Source organism: Gloeophyllum trabeum (assembly GCF_000344685.1).
Source record: "Gloeophyllum trabeum ATCC 11539 unplaced genomic scaffold GLOTRscaffold_00019, whole genome shotgun sequence".
NCBI classification, from domain to species: Eukaryota; Fungi; Basidiomycota; class Agaricomycetes; order Gloeophyllales; family Gloeophyllaceae; genus Gloeophyllum; species Gloeophyllum trabeum.
In genome coordinates, this window is record NW_006920428.1 from 196,290 (window position 1) to 215,574 (window position 19,285).

The window sequence follows — 19,285 nt, forward strand, 5'->3', positions numbered from 1 at the left end:
TTTGACAAGGTTCGGTGCTGGTATGATCGAGTCCGGACTGATGTCTTCCGGGCGGCTGACACTTCAGATGCTCTCAGCTGAGGCCACACGACCAGGATCCAATCCAGCATGTCCTAGGATGTTTGCTTGATTCTTCTGTCATGTCTTGGTCTGCTTTGTTTCTGCTGTCGTTCGCTATCGCCGCTCTTTCAATTCCTATCGACGCTGCTGGCAGCGCGCCGGCAATTGACTTGCCAATGCTGTCAAGTCCTACTACCACAGGATCGGCTCCACCTGCGGTGCCTAGTTTTGCTCTCGAAGATGTCCCGTTAATGCTTTCTCCTGTACCGCCTGGTCCTCAAGAATCCCGTTCGGTAGCGGCCTCTGCATCCTGCTCTGGACAGTCTTTTACGCCAACGCTGCCTACCCAGTCTCCTACTACCTCTGGAAGTGCCTTTATTCCAACTACAACCTCAGAAAGTGTTCCTGCCGCGAGCACCGATACTGTCTCGACGACACCATCGACTTCTGCCATGTCGTATGCCTCTCCCTCGTTGGCGCCTTCTTCAACCACTGCCAGTCTAAGCTCGTCTCCAACACCATCCGCTGCTCTGTATTCCTGGAATCCTCCTGCAAATATAAGCGACCTAACACCTTTCAATATCACCTACTTCCCAAGCGGCCAAGACAACCTCCACATCGTCTCCCCCTCAAGCAACCAAACCAACAGCACCGGCGTCCTTTCCATCAGCTCCTTTACCAACCTGAACCTAACCGACGACGACAGCGCGCTCGAGCTCTTTTACCCCGCGCACTCCATCAACCCTGGGAATTCGCCGCAGGGAGGAGCGGAGTTCTACGCGCAGCCGCTGGATCTTTCGAATGCCTCTAGCGTGACGCTGGAGTACAGCGTGTTCTTCCCAGATGACTTCGACTGGGTGAAGGCGGGAAAGCTTCCCGGTATCTACGGCGGCCATACGGGCTGTTCTGGAGGCGACGATGCCGACGACTGTTTCAGTACCCGGCTCATGTGGCGTGAAGGCGGCCTTGGTGAACTGTATCTGGTAGGCTTCCCGGGAACCATCGCGAGCAGCGGACGATGCTAATGTGGGACTGCAGTATGCGCCGAGGGACAAGCAAGCAAAATCCGTCTGCGAGACCCCACCCCAGTCCGTATGTGACTCTGAGTATGGTCTGTCCATAGGGCGGGGTTCCTTCAACTTCACCAAGGGCAACTGGACGCACGTTCGACAGACTGTAACCCTCAATACGCCTGGGATGCAGGACGGAGCTTTCGTCCTTGAAGTCAACGGGCAGCGGGCGATCAATGGCTCCGAGATATTCTATCGAGGCTTTCCCGGATCCGACAGTAATACAAAAGGCGGTAAACCACCCAGCGGATCCACCGATAGTAATGGAGGCCTCCTGGGGTCCTTGCTCGGCGGATTACGCAAGCGGGTGGAAGACAGCGTCTCTGCGGGGGAGTCGTGGCCTGATTTCATGGAATACTTATCTGACGATGTTCCGCTGGTCCTCGAGGATGCTGGCGTCCAATCGGACCCGGGGTCACATGCTTCCGAGACGCAGAGCCACGATGCGGTGGGCTTCACGGGCTTGTTCTTCAGGTGTGTATTCGGTGATCTATCCAGATGTATGGTGTGGCGCTCATTGTAGTATGGTAATACAGCACATTTTTTGGCGGCCATGAACCGGAGTATGCGACGCCGAAAGACCAATATACGTGGTTCAAAGGCTTCAATCTTACAATTGATTCATAGTTTTGCTTGTAGAATATACATTACCACGTACTATCCCTGTATCTGATGAGTATTACGGTGAAATAAAAGATCCCTCCCTATCTTGTATCTTGTGCAGGAGTACGTGAGCATACGCAAACGAGTCGAGTCGAGTCGGGCTTGAGAGCCACAATTGCGAGCCGGTATCCGGGGGACCTTGCCACCCTCTCACGCTTGTCCCTCTTGACACCCTCTCCTCGGTTGACAGCGAGCTTGGATTTGGAAGCCGTACCTTGCGCTCCCTGCTCAGAACTGCGACGTACCAAGACGACACTGGGTATTAGCTTGATTGCACTCGGATGGGACGCTGAAAGTGACAGCATTCACATTTATAACCCACTGTTGAAATGGCTTCGGACACGAAACGTCTCGCGGTTGCCTTTCTGCATCCTGACCTAGGGCTAGGTATGAAATGCAATTACTTGTTTGACATGGTTAACCTTCCAAAGATGTCTAGGCGGTGCTGAACGATTGGTGGTGGATGCTGCGCTTGGGTTGCAGAAGCTGGGACATTCCGTGGATATCTACACCTCCCACTACGACCCGTCTCACTGCTTCGAGGAAACGAAAGACGGTTAGCACATTTCGGCGAGGTATGACCCTTTTGTTCATATCCATTGTGGTTAGGAACCCTCCGAGTACACTGCCCGAGGCCCCCCTTCCCGAGGTCCATCAAGGGCAAGCTTCACATCCTGCTCGCCCACGCCCGACAACTGCACCTTACATCCCATATAATCCGAAAATCCGCTTCGAAGTACGACGTATTCTTCGTCGACCAGCTGTCGACATGCGTTCCGATATTGCGCCTTTTAGCTGGCAAACGAGTGGTGTTCTACTGTCATTTCCCGGATAAACTGCTAGCAGACGGTGCTTACGTCGAAGGCAAGTCCGGACAGCAGGGAAGTCTGCTCAAGCGACTCTACCGGATGCCTATGGACTGGTTAGAGGAGGTTACTACCAGTGAGTCAGATGTGCCCTCAGCTTTGTAACGCGGAGCTGAGACGTGGGCCAGGTCAAGCTGACGTTATTATCGCCAATTCCAAATTCACTGCGAGCGTTTTCAAAAAACACTTTAGAAGCATTCGAGTGAATCCGCGTGTCATATATCCAGGTGTCAATCTGTCGGCATACGAGTCTTCGCCTGACTGGGACGATCCTGACGTACGCCAAGTCGTCTCGTATGTCCCTTTCCGTGCTCAGTGGATTCAGCCTGAATATTCTTTGGTCAGGGATCGGCCTACGTTGCTCTCCCTCAATCGATTTGAAAAGAAGAAGAATACCGCGCTGGCAGTCGACTCGTTTGCCCTCTTCCGGAGGCGCTTGTCGGAACAGTCTTCGATACCTATGGAGACATTACGACTGGTTATCGCAGGTGCGTGCTGCAGTGCGGTCTCTCCATTCGAAAACTAACACAGTACAGGCGGATATGATCCACGGCTGGAAGACAATATGATGACATTGGTTGGCCTTATCGACCGAGCGAAAGCCAAGTCGCTGTCGTATACCATCATCCAACCTTCCTCGTCCAAAGTTACCATTCCTCCTTTCAACATGAAACCCGAGAACCCCGATATCATTCTCCTCCTGAACTTCACTACTGCCCAACGATCGGCCCTCTTATCCTCGGCGTCCACCCTTGCCTTGCTCTACACACCTACTAATGAACATTTCGGTATCGGACCAATAGAGGGGATGGTCTCTGGTCTTCCAGTCCTGGCGTGCGACTCTGGCGGCCCGACTGAGAGTATCATCGATTCACCCGCGTCAGAGCGCACTGGATGGCTCCGTCCTCCCGACGAAAACCTGTGGGCGGACGCGTTAGTTGAGATTGTCAGTTTGTCGAAAGACGAGCGCGCATTGCTTGCTGGACGAGGTCGCAGTCGTGCGAGGGAAATGTTCGGGATGGACGCTATGGCGTTGAGTTTGGAGGATGCATTACGGGAAGCTGTGGCGTTGGGCCCGGTACCTGGCGTGGGTGCTTTGACGCCCCTATTGGGATTTCTCCTCGCTTTCCTTCTAGGATTAGTCCTGAACTCATTGCTCGGGAGGTCTACTTGAACATAGAGATACTTAATTGGTTTGAAGGTTCTATATCTCCTAGACCTAGGAGGGTTTGTTATTTCGCGCCTTCGCGACCGCGCGAGTGCGAATAGTAAATACGATGGGCGAAGCACTGAGATCGTTACTCTAGACTTCAGTGAGATAGTTCAAAGTGAAGGCTGGTGCAGTCAACGGGTTGCTCTCGTCGACGCGTCACATAACCGTGACCTGACGCGTCGCAGTCATGGGCGTGTTGTCCCTCTGTTTCCGTCTCTCCCTCAAACGGTCTCGTCTGCGCGGAATATGCCTTTGCTGCCTGACGAAATTGTGCACGAGATATTGAAGCCCGTTTTAGGCGTCCCAGATGAAGTCTTTTGCGATACAGGCCCATCTGCTTTCGAGTTTCGCGCCCAGATCTCTACCTCTGCTTTCCTCCTCGTCTGCAAGCAATGGCTGAGAGTGGCCACTCCACTATTGTTCGAGGTGGTTATACTCCGCTCCAGTGGGCAAGCGAAAGCTCTGGCGCGCGTCCTGAGGGCAAACAAACAGTTTGGACAGTTCATACGCATGCTAAGGGTGGAGGGTGGATTCGGGATGGCCATGCAGACGATCATATCTGCGGCACCTAAGGTCAGGGACCTGTACCTGACGTTCTCTCAATCTTCGAGCGACAATGTTCAAGGCCTTTGCAATGCGTTACCGTCTATTAACCCTTGTCGACTCTTCATCCATGAAAGCGTGGAAAGCTTGCAGGGTGGCAAGCATGTCCTGGACAATGCAAAGACGAGGGACCTGACTGATGCGGTCTGTCGTTGCATAAGGATGAACTGGACGAACTTGGTACGCAGACACGCAGCTCTTTCGGGAAATAGTTCGCGCTGAGCCCTCGCCCTCGACCTCTAGCGGGTTTGTCAGATACCCTACGTCGAGCATGCTCCCTGGGCAACGACGCAGAGGGCGTCCTCACTATCGGTGGCTCTGAAGCACTCGCCGAATCTTGAGAGCCTTGTGCTCTCCCGTCTGCCGACATATGCGCACAACCTGACTTCTGACGCGCTTGAGGGTTTCGCTTCCAATCCTGGCTTGAAAGCAGTTCGACTTCTTGCCAGCTACGAGGAAGCTGGACGCGAGGGCTTCGTTCGACAGCTTAATCGCATGCCCCGTGTAGCGAAACTCATTGTGTACGAGGAGCTGCCGTGAGTCTCGTCGTTTTGACCGTAAGCGCGTGCTTACACCATCCAGATCCCAAGAGGATCAGAGGGAGAGTGACGTGAAAGACAAGTCATCCATCGCTTATTCATATGTATGTCTCTCCTCCTCTTCGCAAGCAGTACGGGCCAAAGTCTGGTCCCGCATTCTTGAGTTTGTCATGGATGTGAACGATGGTGAATGTCATATCGAGCGAGTACTCCGCAAGGACGAAGGTATCAAAATTAACGGAGGACGGTTGCAATTCCTGCTCGTCTGCAAGGAACTCTACGTTCGTGTCTTTCTCGCGAGGCCGTTGCGAGGCTAATAGTCCCATTCTAGGAACTAGCGCTCCCATTTTTATACCGATTCTGTGTTGTCGCCAATTTCACGGGCCTTCGGTCACTATCCGACAAGCTTGTCGCGCAACCTGCGCTAGGAAGTAATATTCGCTTTCTCATGCTTAACCAGGGCATCACGGGCGACTTGGCGATATTCGGCTCTGAGGAAGTTGAAGATTATGGTCAGCTGAGGGACCATGTTAACGTATTCCTCAAGCGGATCTTTTCCAAGACGCCTCATCTTCAGCAGGTTCTCACATATCATTTCAGCTTCTTTGATTCCGAGCGCTTCAGGATAGACTGGTCAGTATGGGATACGATTTGCAGCGTTGCAGGGGCGTCTGTGAAGACAATGCATGGCTTCCGGATAGAAGATCGAATCGAAGACGACAGCGAAGATCAGGGTGGGAAAAGCTTGTCGATCTTCAATGGTCTAACGGTGATACGGTCCCTGGAATGGTCCAGCAGGACAGCATTCCGTCGCGATGACGACGTCTCGCCTACGTCCCTGTCATCGCTTGAGATGTTGACGCTGCACAAATACGACGACAGCTTTCTCAGCGAGCTATCGAGAATGAGGTGAGTGCCTTTTGTTGTTGCTCTCATTGCCGTTGCTTGGGGGGACATGGCTGACGCTCTCCTGCCCCTGCAGCTTGCCGTCGCTTCAAACTGCAGTGATCGATCAGATATCCTTCGTGAAGACCTCAGAATCGTTACTGCCTTTCCTCACGAAGCATGGATTGAAGCTGCGTCGTCTCGAGCTCCTTTCCGTGTTCTTGAAGCTCCCGTCCCTGTTCAATCTATGCCCTAACCTGACAGAATTCACGCTCGAGACGGACTCTTTGCGGGGGATATTTTTGGTAACCTACTTCAATCGCCTCTTCGTGATAGCGGCCTTAATCATACCCACCAGGTGGACGACATCCTTGCTCATATACATTCGGGGGAGTGTAGCCAGTTGAAGAAGATCATCATCCGGGACCCGAAGTAAGTTTGTCTGCGTACTCGAGATGCGTCGTGTTCACTCGCCGGAGTAGCGCAGGAAACTGGCCGTATGATACGCTCGTTGCGACGGGGACGGGCGCGCCGCACGTGATGAAGACATGGTCTCCATTCTTTGACGGCTTAGACCTGAGCGAACTTCCGGCTTTGGAAGCAATCCAGATTACCCTCAATCTCTGGCCCACAAACCAGTAGGCTTAGCCTATAATAACCAGTTCCTTCGTGCCCGGACTGATCACTCGTGTTATCCCTAGGCGTGCATATGCGAAAAATCCGTGGATAAAATGGGATGCCGAATTGAAGAGGCGATGGAACGTGGGCCTGTTAGATGAGGCAGGCAAAGGCTGGACGCCACGACTCAAGTGAAATTCTGCGACGGTGAACCGGCGGATTATTCGTAGCGGTCAGACAGAAGCAGGTTCAAGGCCCGGGCGGCTGATGATACAGTATCAGGTCCCTGCGGGTATCCGCAAATCATTAATATATTACTTAGCATCTACTTATTCGTAGGCCCATTCTACTGTGCACGTCCTTGCCAATATGATGGACAGAGGGTTGCGTATGTTTTCGTCGACTAACCCTGTCAGATAGCTCAAAAGTAATACAATAACAAATAGTCCGAAAGCAAGGTGAGCTCAGGGATAGGATCGCCTGCACCAAGTGCCGTCCCATTCATGCTCAACGTCCCCCTGACAGGATTGCGAGGACTGTCATTCTCAGCTTGTGCCAGGCTCCTAAACCGCCCGTCCTTAGCGTTCGCGCTCCTCTACTTACTAGGGCAGAAGTGAAATATTATGTAAGAAAATGTATTATATGAGGATTACCGGATACAGAACAAACAAGAGGAGAACGCTATACTGTAGGACTGAGTATTCAGTGAGCATATAGTACACCCACTGCTGTTGAAGCATTTCAGCTACCGCCATTGTTGGCATGCTTAGTCGGACTCAGTGATCTTGGGGAGACGATTTGTTCCAGCCATCCTATTGACTCCTATAGTGTTCTCCTCCTCTTGTTTGTTCTGTATCCGGTAATTCTCATATAATACATTTTCTTACATAATATTTCACTTCTGCCCTAGTAAGTAGAGGAGCGCGAACGCTAAGGACGGGGGGTTTAGGAGCCTGAGCTTGCGCTTGTCCTGGTGCAGGCTGTTACTTGTTGTCGCGACCACGTGCTGTCGACGCGTTGTGAATACACCCACGTCCCCGGGACGCGAGAGGAGATATCTGATATTACAACGTAAAATACAAGGGTTTATATACACAGAATAACTACACTATGATATAAGACTAGAGAAATACAAGTCAGAACGAAGGTACGAAGTGGAATAAGTGGCTAAAGTGAGACATAACTACGAAAATGGAAGTAAATAAATAATGCCAAATATATATTACAACAGCGTCACGGCCGCCAATGCGGCGCCGCCTGTTCTTTCAAGTTCGAATATCGTTCATCTCCCTGACAACTGGCTTTCCAACTACTCATCTGTAAACTATGTCTGATCTCCCCGACGAGATTGTTGCTAAAATCTTGGAGCCTGTCCTAGAGGTTTCTGACGAGGTGTTCTGCGATATAAGTCCAGCTGCCTTCGAATTTCGCTCCCAGATTTCTACTTCGGCGATCCTCCTTGTCTGTAGGCAATGGCTGAGAGTCGCCACTCCCCTCTTGTTTGAGGTCGTTATACTGCGATCCAGCGGGCAGGCGAGAGCTCTCGCACGGGTCTTGAAGGCGAACAAGCAGTTTGGCCAGGTCATACGAAAGCTCAGGGTCGAGGGTGGTTTTGGGATGGCACTGGAAACAATCATACTGGCCGCACCTAAGATCAAAGATCTGTACCTCTCACTTTCCATATCTTCAAGTGACAATGTTCAAGGCCTCTGCCATGCATTACCCTCCCTCGATCCCTGTCGGCTTGTGATTCATGAAAATCTAGAAAAACCCAGGCTTTTAGAAAGGGCAAAGAAAGTTCTGGATAATGCAAAAACAAAAGCACTGACCAAAGCAGTCTGTGACTGTATCGTGAAAAAGTGGATGAACTTGGTGTGTAGATGATGAAGCCTCTCCGCCGTCAGGCAGGTAACTTGGATCTCGCTAAACTTGCGGCCTATAGCGCGTCTGTTATGTACCATATGCCCAGGGAAGTCCTCGAGAGACACCGACAGCAAGAGCAAATGCGCTATCAGCTGCTCTAAGGAAAGCACCGAGTCTCGAGACAATTGTGCTCCCCTATTCAATGCAATCTCTGTATCTTGAGACTTGTACTATGCTTGACGGATTTGCTGCTAATCCCGGTTTGAAAATGGCACACATTCTTGCGAGCCACAATGATGCTAGTGGCTTCGCTTCACGCCTTGATCGGATGCCGCATATAGCTGAGCTCATCGTGTACCAAGACCCGCGGTGAGTCATACTCAGTCAGTCCACCACAAGTGCTTACGCCCTTCAGACCGCAACGGCCCCCTATCAAAGACTGTAGGGAGGACAATATAGAGGATATGTCATGGGTGGCGGGCTCGTACGCCTGTCTCGCCGCATCTCCTCAAGATGTGAGATCAAGCATCTGGACCCGTATTCTCTTCTTCGCTATGGGTAAAGATGGCAAACACTCTATCATTCGGACATGCGAACGTTTCCCGGGCTCGATGCCTAATGAAGGACAATGGCAGTTTCTGCTCATCTGCAAGCAGCTCTATGTTTGTGCATTTCCTTCCAGGCTGTTGCACAGCTTACCGTCTGTCATATCAGGAGCTAGCACTTCCTCTCTTGTACCACTCCCCAGTTATCACAGGTTTGGTAGGCCTCCAGTCATTGTCCAGGAAACTGTCTACGCAACTGTCATTAGGATCTGAGATTCGGCTGCTCATGCTTTACAGGGGCATTGCATCCCGGTCTGAGATTCTCGGTCAGCCAGAGTTGGATGATGATTATCTCTCTGAGGTGCATCAGTTGGTCAAGAATATCCTGACCAAGGCCCCCAATCTTCAGCAACTTCTCACCTACGAGCGGGCATTCTATATCTACAGCTGCCCACCTTTTATTATGGATTGGGCAGCATTGAAAACCCTATGCAACATAGCAGGGTCATCCTTACACACGTTGCACGGCTTCCAGATGAAGGATGAAGGCCAGAAAAGCTTATCGCTCTTCCACGATATGATAGCTATACGCTCCCTGGAATGGTATAGCAGGACAGTGTTCCATGAAGATGACGGAGTCTTGCCTACCTGCCTGTCATCACTTGAAGTGCTGACTCTGGGCCTGTATGATGACAGTCTTCTCAGCGCATTGACGAAAGTCAAGTTAGTCCCTACTTTCTCGCTTGATAGCGGGAAGCTGACATCACTTCTCTAGCTTGCCACGGTTACGAAGTGCAGTATTCCAACAAGTCAGCAACAAGAATACCTCTCGCTCGCTACGGGATTTCCTCGAGAAACACGGGTCAAAGCTGCAGCATCTCGAGATGGTCGTCCCGGGTCTGAAGATCCGTTCCTTGTTCAAATGGTGTCCCAACCTGATACGGCTCGTAATCAAGACTAATTGCTTGCGGCCGGACTTCTCGGTAATCCGCCTGAGTCGAAGTATCGCGATAGTCCTCTGACTACATCTGCCAGGCGGGCGCGTTGATCTCCCTCATACACGGTGGAGGATCTAGCAAATTGAGAGCAATGATTATCCAGGACGAAAAGTGAGTTGCTCCTAACACTCATGTTCAACGGTGTTCAGTGTGTCCACCGTAGCTTCAGACGCGCTCCTTATTGCAACATCGTGTCATCAGGGGCAGGCGCATCGCAAGTGATCCAAGTATGGGCTCCATTCTTTGCTGAGCTAGACTTGAGCTCGCTGCCAGCACTGGAAGGTATCCAGATTACATCCAGTCTTTGGCCCACGAATCAGTAGGTGTCGCCTGTAGTGCGGAGTCCTGTCTGAGTCATACCCGTACTAATCCAAGGGGCTATGCCCAGGCGTGCATATGCGAAGAATCCGTGGATAAAGTGGGACTCAGAGTTGAAAAGGCGATGGGATGTGGGCCTTTTGGATGAGTATGGCAGAGGATGGACGGCACGAATCAAGTGAAGCCCTACGGTACGGCAAATCGCAAACTAGTGAGCCGGCTCAAGGCTCACAATCATACATTATGAATCTACGGGCATCCCCACTTTGTTATACGACATTTGCCTGATCCTAAGTCCGTTTCAGCGTGCAAACTTGAGAACGTGTGAGGGAAGGGTCGTGAATGTCGCGGTTAACTGAGCCTGCTCTTGGATGATACAAAGTGTTTGGTCGCCGAAGCTGAGTATGTCTCAAATCTTCCATATATATAGCCATGTCAAGGTCAAACGTTAGGTCAAGCCGTCCCTGTGGACATTTGTCTGTGCTTGTTATTTTCGTTATTCAGATAATTGCTTATCATGAGAACCAGCTCTTGGATGATACAAAGTGTTTGGTCGCCGAAGCTGAGTATGTCTGAAATCTTCCATATATATAGCCACGCCAAGGTCAAACGTAAGGTCAAGCCGTCCCTGTGGACATTTGTCTGTGCTTGTTATTTTCGTTATTCAGATAATTGCTTATTATGAGAACCATGCCTTGGTCCAGAATGCGGAATATGCTCGAAAATGTTGGTAGGTTGACCAATATCCCCGTCTCTGCGCGGGCTACAGTGTCCATCCTTCTCCAAGCCGAACCAGGTCTGCGATGTACTGACTGTCGTATTTCCGCATTCCGACATAATATGTTCATTCCTTTCCAAAAAGGTTTCGTTCCCGAAGAAGTCTGTACGTCCTCGGTCTTTGTCAATCGTCCAATCGTACTCAATTTACAGGACCTTTACATATATGCACCTTTCCGCGTTAACGGACTTATGACGACCAGTAGTCGTACATGAGACGCAGTGGTGTATTTGGCGCTGTCGGTACGAGCGACGCCGCACAGTGTCCCAGGCTGCCGTCTCGCATGCCCTAATAGACTTCATCGGCCGGTGCGTTCTGCGATATGTTTTTGCAAAGGAATATCGTGAGTGGATCTACGGTGTTTGATATGGTACATGGCCAAGGGTGCAAGTCTTCGAAAGATATTTTACTGACAAATAAGCAGTGTCGACCGCTATCTTGAGGGTGCGCAGGTCACTTAATATCTCGCTGTAATGCTCTCCTGATCGCATTATACACACCGCGTCGCACATACACAGCCAGTGATACGAAATATACTGGGACGTCCACCGCGAGGGCAGGCAGAGTTTGCTTTCCCTTGCGGACATGCCTGTGCATGCGAGGAGCAGCACCGCGGCAGTCTACGCTGGGAAACAGCCGAGCGGGGTGTATCACACCGTATCAATTCCTAGGAAGGATTTGATGCGTACCATGAGACGAAAGCCAAGGGGGGAGACGATGGTCTCAGTCACCTTCCGTCTATGCGCCACGGGTATATACGGAGCCCGTACCTCTCGAATTTACCGTTACCAAAGTCTGACGATCGGGACGTCGTTCACGGGCTCGTGAAGGCCGCTCGTGATGGCCAGACTCGTGTCCAACTAGGGGACAGTCAAAGGCTCGCGATACGACAGTGTATTGGGCAATGTGGCAGATGCCTACCTATAGTCCGGCGGTTCGGGGTGTCGCTGTCAATGGCGGAGCTCCCTTGAGTGCAGACGGGCGGCATTTCAGGTATTGGGACTTGCTGCAACTGGTGCGGAAGGAACTCTCAATAGTAAAGCGGTTGAGATGCCGAGGAGCATCACCATGCATGCGGCAACGGCCTGGGTCTTCAAGCTGTGCGGAGAGACAGGTTCAAAGCCGTCCTGACTCGATATGCTGTCTTATACGCAATGGTCGCGTGGCACAGCGTTGAGAGGGCGAGGAGGCGACTGGGGTACGAACCGAACGTGTTCCCGGAAGATCGGGTAAGCAGTGTGGCAAAGGTGAGCCATTTAGTAAGTATATCCACCTTTTCTAAGCTTTTCATGAGCTTCCCTACACTGTGGTTAAGTGAAGGGGCGGGAAAATCTGAGAGAATATAAAGGACCTTTCCCAGAAGTGCTCGTCTCGGCAAAGAGGTAGAGATCGACGTTGTCAGGCATGCTGTAGCCGATTCCCCTCAGAGATACACATGAGCTGGTATGTCCTCTTCAGGCGTACTTCGTTTTCGACAGGCTCCATCCGTACAGTCGTTATTCTAGCATCATTCGAATGCGAGCGTTAAACGGAAAAAATTAGCTGCGTATCATAATCATACGAGATTATCGTGGGACTTGCAGCATTTCCTCCATTGACAAGGGGGACGATGCCTCGATGGTCAAGGGCGTATTACCCTTTTGCGGAAGGAGGGATACCGCATTTGGCTATGTTTGATTTTGACATTCCGTCAGTCTATGATAATTAATATAGAGGGACATTGCCTCTTGCCTTGGTGCCCTATCTCTTCCTCCCACCACCATCATCTGTCATGGCGAGGCCATTGTGCGAGAATGCCTTGCCTGCCTCCAATGTCTCAGGATGACGCCGTTCTCCCCCGACTGCACGACAAACACATACGGGTGTTCTGTGATCTCCTGGCCTATGATAGCTATCTTCACCTGCGGCAATTCGTTTGGAGTCACTGCTCCCAAGCAAAGTGAAACGGAGATGTCAAGTTTCAGTGAAACATTTTATCACGTGCGAAGTCCACCGCGTCTTTCCCACACTTAGACAGTCGCGGCTATGTAAAGCTCGGTACGTAATCTGACAGTGGCCTCATACCCTGAAAATGCCAGTCCGACTTAAATACGCTCTTCGTATACGTGGCCAGACGCAATGGCGCCCTTTCCAACGCCCTCTGGATCGATTCCGACGGACCCCAGCAAGCCGTTCACGGACTATACACGATGGAGACTCGTGAACGGCAAAGGCGGAAGGCATACCTGGAAGTACCTGCGCACAGATGAGGAGGTTGAGCGGTGGCCCCAGACGGATATCGACCGGTACTGGCTTGGACTCCCTGTGGTATGTTGGATACACTTCCATGTTGCGCAGAGGATGATGAGCATACTGCAGGATGCACGCACTCTCCCTCCAGCCAAGGATGCTCGATCGGCAGCTGTTAACGGGTACGAGTTCTTCAAGCGACTGCAAGCACCGGACGGTCACTGGCCAGGCGAATATGGAGGACCGATGTTCCTGCTACCTGGCCTCGTGATAGCTTCCTACGTTACTGGGCTTTGGTTCGAGGAGGAGGAACGGCTTGAAATGATCCGGTACTTGCTCAACCGCGCGCATCCAGAAGACGGTGGATGGGGCATGTGAGTTTGCTATGGTGGCAGTCAAGTGTTTCTACTAATATTATGTGCAGTCACGTCGAGAGCGATTCTACGGTCTTCGGCACGGCTCTCAACTACTGCACCCTTCGCTTGCTGGGAGTAGATAGAGAGCACCCTGCTTTGGTGAAGGCCAGAGCTACCCTACACCGACATGGTGAGTTCTCCGTGTTATTTCCTTTGCTCGTATTTACGGTCGCCAGGTGGCGCCGTCGCTGCACCTTCGTGGGGCAAATTCTGGCTGACAGTATTGAATGTCTATTCATGGGATGGCAACAACCCAGTCCCTCCAGAGCTTTGGTACGTCTTGTATATTATACGTCCAACGCCTCAAGACGCTCAACCAACCCTAGGTTGCTGCCTGACTGGCTCCCGATTCACCCGCACAGATGGTGGATCCATACCCGGGCTGTATACCTACCCATGGGATACCTGTATAGAGTAAAATTCCAAGGGCCCGAGACGCCAATTGTGCGAGCACTACGAGAGGTAAGCGTCCTGGCCTTCTGTATAGTTTCTTGGCTGACATGACTCCAGGAAATCTACGTACAGCCGTATGACACCATCGATTGGCCCGCCCAGCGCAATAACATCGCTAAGGTGGACTTGTATACCCCGCACAGCCTGCTTTTGGACGCACTCAACGCAGTGATGTCCAACACCCTCGAAGCCTGCCCGCTCCCGCCGCTACACAAGCTCGCCCTGAAGCGCGCGTACGAGCTCATCTGCATGGAAGACGAGAACACCGCGTACCAAGACCTTGCGCCCGTGAACAAGATGATGCAGATGGTGTGCCGCTTCCACGCCGACGGGCCGGACAGCGAGGCGATGAAGCAGCACGCTCTGAAGCGCGCGGACGTGATGTGGATGTCGGCCGAGGGGCTGCTCGTCTGCGGTACGAACGGGAGCCAGCTCTGGGACACGGCGTTCATGGCGCAGGCGCTCGTCGAGACGGGCCTGGCGGACTTGGAAGAAAACCGGGAGAGCGTGTTGAGAGCCCTGAAGTGGATCGACGAGAGCCAGATGACGGAGAATCCGAAGTATTACAAGGAAGCGTATCGGCAGCGTACCAAGGGTGCGTGGGGTTTCAGCACGAAGGAGCAGGGATATACGTTGTCGGATTGTACGGGTGAAGCGCTCAAGGCGGTTTTGTATTTACAGAATCGTTGGACGTACGTCCTTCGTCAGCGGTGCGGATATTGTATCAGACTAATTTCTGCTCCACAGAGATGCGCCAAAGCCTGTCTCAGATCGGCGGATTTTCGACGCTGTGGACCTTATGTTGGACATGCAATGCTCGAACGGTGGATTTGCGAGTTATGAGGATATTCGGGCTACGCATCTGCTGGAGTTGATCAACCCTGCGGAAGTCTTTGGTCAGTATTCTGTTCCGTATCTCGGCTGAGTGAAGCTGAACGTTACGTGTTTAAGGTAATATCATGACTGAATACACGTACCCTGAATGCACGACGTCTGTGATCACAGCGTTGAGCATCTTCCAAAAGTACTATCCCGACTACCGCAAGAACGACATAAAGTACGTTTGCGGCGTCCTGCCTTTATATCTCATTCTGACAGCGATTCTAGGCGTTGTATCAAAGGCGCTATCAAGTACTTACACGCCGCTCAGCGGCCGGAGGGTGGATGGTACGGCTCATGGGGCATCTGCTTCACATACGCGACGCTGTTCGCTCTGGAGAGTCTGTCGCTCGTGGGAGAGACGTACGCGAACAGCGAGGCCGTGCAACGCGCGTGTACATTCCTCATCTCGAAACAGAGAGCGGATGGCGGATGGGGCGAAAGTTACAAGGTACTCGTGTTTTTTGTTCTTGCAATGCCTTATTAATGCCTAACGATCCTCGCTATTCAGTCATGCGAACTTGAGAAATGGGTGGAGCATAAAAATACTCAGGTCGTGCAGACGTCGTGGGCTGCCATGGCGCTCATGTACGCCCAATACCCCGACCCCGTGCCCATTGAGAAAGCTGTGCACCTCGTGATGTCTCGCCAGAGACCCGTGCGTTACACAGCCAACATTCTTTACACTGTGACTGATGTTTATCTGGTGTTAGGATGGATCCTGGCCTCAGGAAGCGATTGAGGGTGTGTTCAACAAGAACTGCATGATCACGTACCCGAACTTTAAGCATATCTTTACGGTGTGGATGTTGGGCAAGGCGCATGAGTATATTCCCAAGCTCCGGGCGCCTAAGTCCAGCTGAGCTCTGCGAGATCGGCTACGTCCTGAACTGTATACCAGATATGTATGTCGGAGGTGTTGTTTTCGTGATAAATGTATTGATATCTGCTCTAATCAACATTTGCCTTAATGGTGTCAGTGTGTGCGGAATGGATCCATCTTCAGAAAAGATGATAGTAAGACTCGGAGCCGGGCGCTTCGATGCTTTGCCGAATGGCCTTTGCCTACGTGCCTGAGGATATCAGGTACTATCTCAAGAGAGGTACTTCTTTCCATGTTACAGGTTACCCATGAGCTGAGGGCCCACTCTAACACAATGAAAGACCGCCGCTGCTGACATTAGAACCTCAGATCATGCGGGTGTATCTGTGAATTTTGTTCCACAATTTTGCGCTGTGAAACGGATTTAGAAGGTGTCGGGATGTCCGCAGGGACGTGTTAATCCCATAATGTGTCATAGTGAACATTGAGCTCAACTCGTTAATTCACGATTCTCCCTACTCTTCACTTGATCCGTGCTGTCCATCCTTTGCCTTTTGCATCTAAAAGGGCCACATTCCATTGCTTTCTCAAGTCCGCGTCCCATTTTATCCAAGGATTCTTCGCGTACGCGCGCCTAGCAAGAGTAAGCGTGATCAATTCGAACGGGAGAGCTGATGACTGGTAGCAAACATACTGATTGGAGGGCCAAAGACTGCGCATAATCTGGATTTCTTCCAACGCAGGCAGGGAGCTGAGGTCCAAGCTGTCGAAGAATGAACCCCAGATTCCAAATACTTGCGATGCACCCGCTCCTGTTGACGCGACGTCATCGTAGACTCGGAAACTCGAGCTGTGCGATGCGGTGAATAACATAGACATGTCTATCGAGAACGGCGTACGTTGAGCACTCGATGATTATCTTTCTCAACTTGGCAGACTCCCCATCGTGTAGGTGTGACAGCAAGACCGTGATATCGGCCTGGCAGACGTAGTCAGAGATATTGCTAGCAAAAATGGATCGGGCGCTTTACCGAGGACACCGACGACGCTACGTCCATATCGACCAAAAACTCTGTCACGTTAGGGCATAAATTAAATAGCGATGCGATATTGAGACAGCCAGAAAGGAACTCGAGACGCTGTAACTTTGACCCGTGCTTGGCAAGGAAGGGTCGTAGCGACTGAGGGGTTTTCCCAAATTGATAGTCTGCGAATGCTGCAATCCGTAACGATGGCAAGCTGCATGGCGAAGACAACCACAGCGCTTTTGTGAATGGTGGCAACAATGTTTAACGAAGCCAGCACTGACCTGATTCTCGTCAATTGGCTGAGAAGGCTGTCGTCATACTCTTTTAGTCTCAACTCCTCGAGCAATGAGAGACAGGTCGGTGAAACCGCGTTGCCCCGGCGGAAAACTGTCCTGTCGAACCATTCCAGGGATCGAATAGCTGTCAAGTTGTTGAAGATGGACAACGTTTTCTTGCCCTCACCCTTGACCTGGAAGCCAGATAACGTTTTTAAGGATGCCCCGGGAACGTTGGTCAGGGTTTCCCACACCGACCAGTCCATGAGGAAAGGGGCCCTGTCAAATAACGCACGACGGTTCGTGACAAGTTGCTGAAGATTCGGCGTTTTGGACAGAATATTTTTGACCAACGGGTGGACGTCGGAGACATCGTGATCCGATTCCTCCTCAAGCAGCGGCCAAAAATTGTCCGTGATACAGCGATTGAGGACGAGCACGCGGATCTCGCATCCTAGTGACGGTTGCTCCGAAAGTCTGTTAGACAGTGACTGGAGGCCATCGAACGTGTCGACAGCTGGTGAGCGATATAGTAAAGGAAGTGCTAGTTCCTGCAAGGACAAGTTGTGGATTACGTGGTAGTCTCATAAGGAATGCACGAACATAGAGTTCCTTGCAGATAAGCAGGAAATGCAGTCGTCCGCGGCTGGGTTTCGCTTTTGAGCGCATCTGACGTGTTCGCTCGATATGACATCCGTCATTGTCCGCGTCCATTGCCAAGGCAAGAACACGGGACCAGATATGTGCCCGTACTACTCGCGGAGAGGCAGCGAGGCAGACATACGAATTGGTTAGTACCCGCGATATATCTTTCGCATTTTGCTTCTTCAAGGCATCTTGTGGCCTGCAGGGCATAAGTATATAAACTAAAGATCGGTAGACCGAGACTCACGGCGGCTCTTGGTACATGATGAGCTTGTCTATATGCGGCATGCGATTAAGAAAAGTGAAGAAGTAGGTCCCTGCAACTTCGTCGTGGGTCGCAAGAAGGCGAACCGTTTTCAGATTAGGGTTGGCAGCAAAACCCTCGAGGATGTTATGAGTGATGTGAGACATCGGGGCATAGGGGATCACTACTGTCTCCAGATTCGACGCGTGCCGGAGAGCGGCCGATAACGCATTCACCCTATTTATCGTTGCTTGAGTACCCCCTTCGTCAGGTATATGACAAACACGCTGTAGGCCGAGGTTTCAACGTGAATGATCGCTTAAAGAAATAGAGCATCTTCATACCAAATTCGTCCAATTCTTCCTGATGCAAGCACAGACGGTAGCAGTCAAATCCCTGGTCTTCGCATTGTCCAGGGCATGCTTGCCACCGCTCAAGCACTCTGCGCTTTCATGTACTATGAGTCGGCGGGGATTCGTAGAAGGTAACGAATTGCATAGACCTTGAACATTGTCACTCGAAGATATAGAGAAGGTCAAGTACAAGTCCTGGATCTTAGGCGCCGCAGATATGATCGTCTCCAGGGCCTTTCCGAAGCCTCCCTCTACCCTGAGCATACGTATGAACCCGCCGAAATGTTTGTTCGCTTTCAACACACGCGCGAGAGCTTTTGCCTGCCCACTGGATCGCAGTATAACGACTTCGAACAGAAGAGGAGTGCTAACCCTCAGCCATTGCTTGCAGACGAGGAGCAAAGCAGAGGTAGAAATCTGAGCGCGAAAATCGAAAGCTGAAGGGCCTACGTCGCAGAAGACATCGTCCGCGACGCCCAAGACAGGCTTCAAAATCTCAAGTACAATCTCGTCTGGTAGCGCCGGCATGACCGCGGAGGGACAACAGAAGAACGAAGATGCAGGAGCGAACAAAGGTAATGCCACACCTGCGACGCGTCTGGTCACGGTCATGTCACGCGTTTGGAAAGGCCTTCTACTTAGGGCAACTTAGCACCTTCTATAGTATATCTGCTCAATTCTTAACTACCTCCCGTCGCTCGTCCTTTCGTTCAATCCATGGTGAAAAAATACTGAGAAAGAAGAGATAGTCGAGCCACGGCGACGATGGTTATGGTCTGGGGTTGGCGCCATCGATATCGCGTCCACGACGGACACGATCGCACGGGCTGCCGCGCATGCTGTCACCTGCATTTCGCTCGCCTCCCTTGACAAGCTACCATGAGACCGAACCGCACCAATCGATGCAGAAATACTTCTGCC

At 51.6% G+C, this 19,285-nt stretch overlaps 6 protein-coding genes across 6 annotated transcripts; 5 read left to right on the plus strand and 1 right to left on the minus strand.

Moving 5' to 3' along the window:
• Positions 1–512: 512 nt before the first annotated feature.
• GLOTRDRAFT_50303 (uncharacterized protein) lies at positions 513–1,757 on the plus strand (the record flags this gene model as incomplete). Its single annotated transcript, XM_007872649.1, has 4 exons — positions 513–1,043; positions 1,099–1,363; positions 1,400–1,409; positions 1,667–1,757. 4 exons carry the CDS (start codon positions 513–515, stop codon positions 1,755–1,757), a joined length of 897 nt encoding a protein of 298 aa, XP_007870840.1.
• A 365-nt stretch (positions 1,758–2,122) lies between these two features.
• Positions 2,123–3,865, plus strand: GLOTRDRAFT_141423 (mannosyltransferase; the record flags this gene model as incomplete). Its single annotated transcript, XM_007872706.1, has 6 exons — positions 2,123–2,180; positions 2,233–2,349; positions 2,403–2,735; positions 2,788–2,953; positions 3,005–3,147; positions 3,196–3,865. The coding sequence occupies 6 exons, from the start codon at positions 2,123–2,125 to the stop codon at positions 3,831–3,833; spliced, it is 1,455 nt and encodes a 484-aa protein (XP_007870897.1). The 3' UTR covers positions 3,834–3,865.
• A 240-nt stretch (positions 3,866–4,105) lies between these two features.
• GLOTRDRAFT_141424 (uncharacterized protein) lies at positions 4,106–6,900 on the plus strand. The gene is made up of 8 exons (XM_007872707.1): positions 4,106–4,655; positions 4,719–5,011; positions 5,058–5,295; positions 5,346–5,923; positions 5,997–6,204; positions 6,258–6,331; positions 6,382–6,537; positions 6,601–6,900. The coding sequence occupies exons 1-8, from the start codon at positions 4,119–4,121 to the stop codon at positions 6,710–6,712; spliced, it is 2,196 nt and encodes a 731-aa protein (XP_007870898.1). The 5' UTR covers positions 4,106–4,118; the 3' UTR covers positions 6,713–6,900.
• A 1,748-nt stretch (positions 6,901–8,648) lies between these two features.
• Positions 8,649–10,145, plus strand: GLOTRDRAFT_141425 (uncharacterized protein; the record flags this gene model as incomplete). The annotated part of the gene is made up of 6 exons (XM_007872708.1): positions 8,649–8,749; positions 8,796–9,042; positions 9,095–9,648; positions 9,701–9,908; positions 9,961–10,034; positions 10,073–10,145. 6 exons carry the CDS (start codon positions 8,649–8,651, stop codon positions 10,143–10,145), a joined length of 1,257 nt encoding a protein of 418 aa, XP_007870899.1.
• Positions 10,146–13,137: 2,992 nt separating this feature from the next.
• On the plus strand, positions 13,138–15,859 carry GLOTRDRAFT_82165 (terpene synthase; the record flags this gene model as incomplete). Its single annotated transcript, XM_007872709.1, has 11 exons — positions 13,138–13,326; positions 13,378–13,622; positions 13,673–13,794; positions 13,841–13,937; positions 13,991–14,126; positions 14,175–14,809; positions 14,865–15,013; positions 15,069–15,174; positions 15,225–15,447; positions 15,508–15,654; positions 15,710–15,859. 11 exons carry the CDS (start codon positions 13,138–13,140, stop codon positions 15,857–15,859), a joined length of 2,199 nt encoding a protein of 732 aa, XP_007870900.1.
• Positions 15,860–16,341: 482 nt separating this feature from the next.
• Positions 16,342–18,924, minus strand: GLOTRDRAFT_141427 (uncharacterized protein; the record flags this gene model as incomplete). Its single annotated transcript, XM_007872710.1, has 8 exons — positions 18,356–18,924; positions 18,015–18,298; positions 17,726–17,966; positions 17,129–17,673; positions 16,851–17,058; positions 16,719–16,798; positions 16,514–16,669; positions 16,342–16,453 (listed from the first exon to the last, which is right to left on the minus strand). Exons 1-8 carry the CDS (start codon positions 18,890–18,892, stop codon positions 16,342–16,344), a joined length of 2,163 nt encoding a protein of 720 aa, XP_007870901.1. The 5' UTR covers positions 18,893–18,924.
• Positions 18,925–19,285: the final 361 nt, after the last annotated feature.

Bases quoted from the DNA above. Each gene is read 5' to 3' on its own strand.
- GLOTRDRAFT_141424 (XM_007872707.1), top strand. From the start codon at position 4,119: ATGCCTTTGCTGCCTGACGAAATTGTGCACGAGATATTGAAGCCCGTT. The intron at 5,924-5,996 runs GTGAGTGCCTTT...CTGCCCCTGCAG, and splicing joins AGCGAGCTATCGAGAATGAG to CTTGCCGTCGCTTCAAACTG. The intron at 6,538-6,600 runs GTAGGCTTAGCC...TGTTATCCCTAG, and splicing joins AATCTCTGGCCCACAAACCA to GCGTGCATATGCGAAAAATC.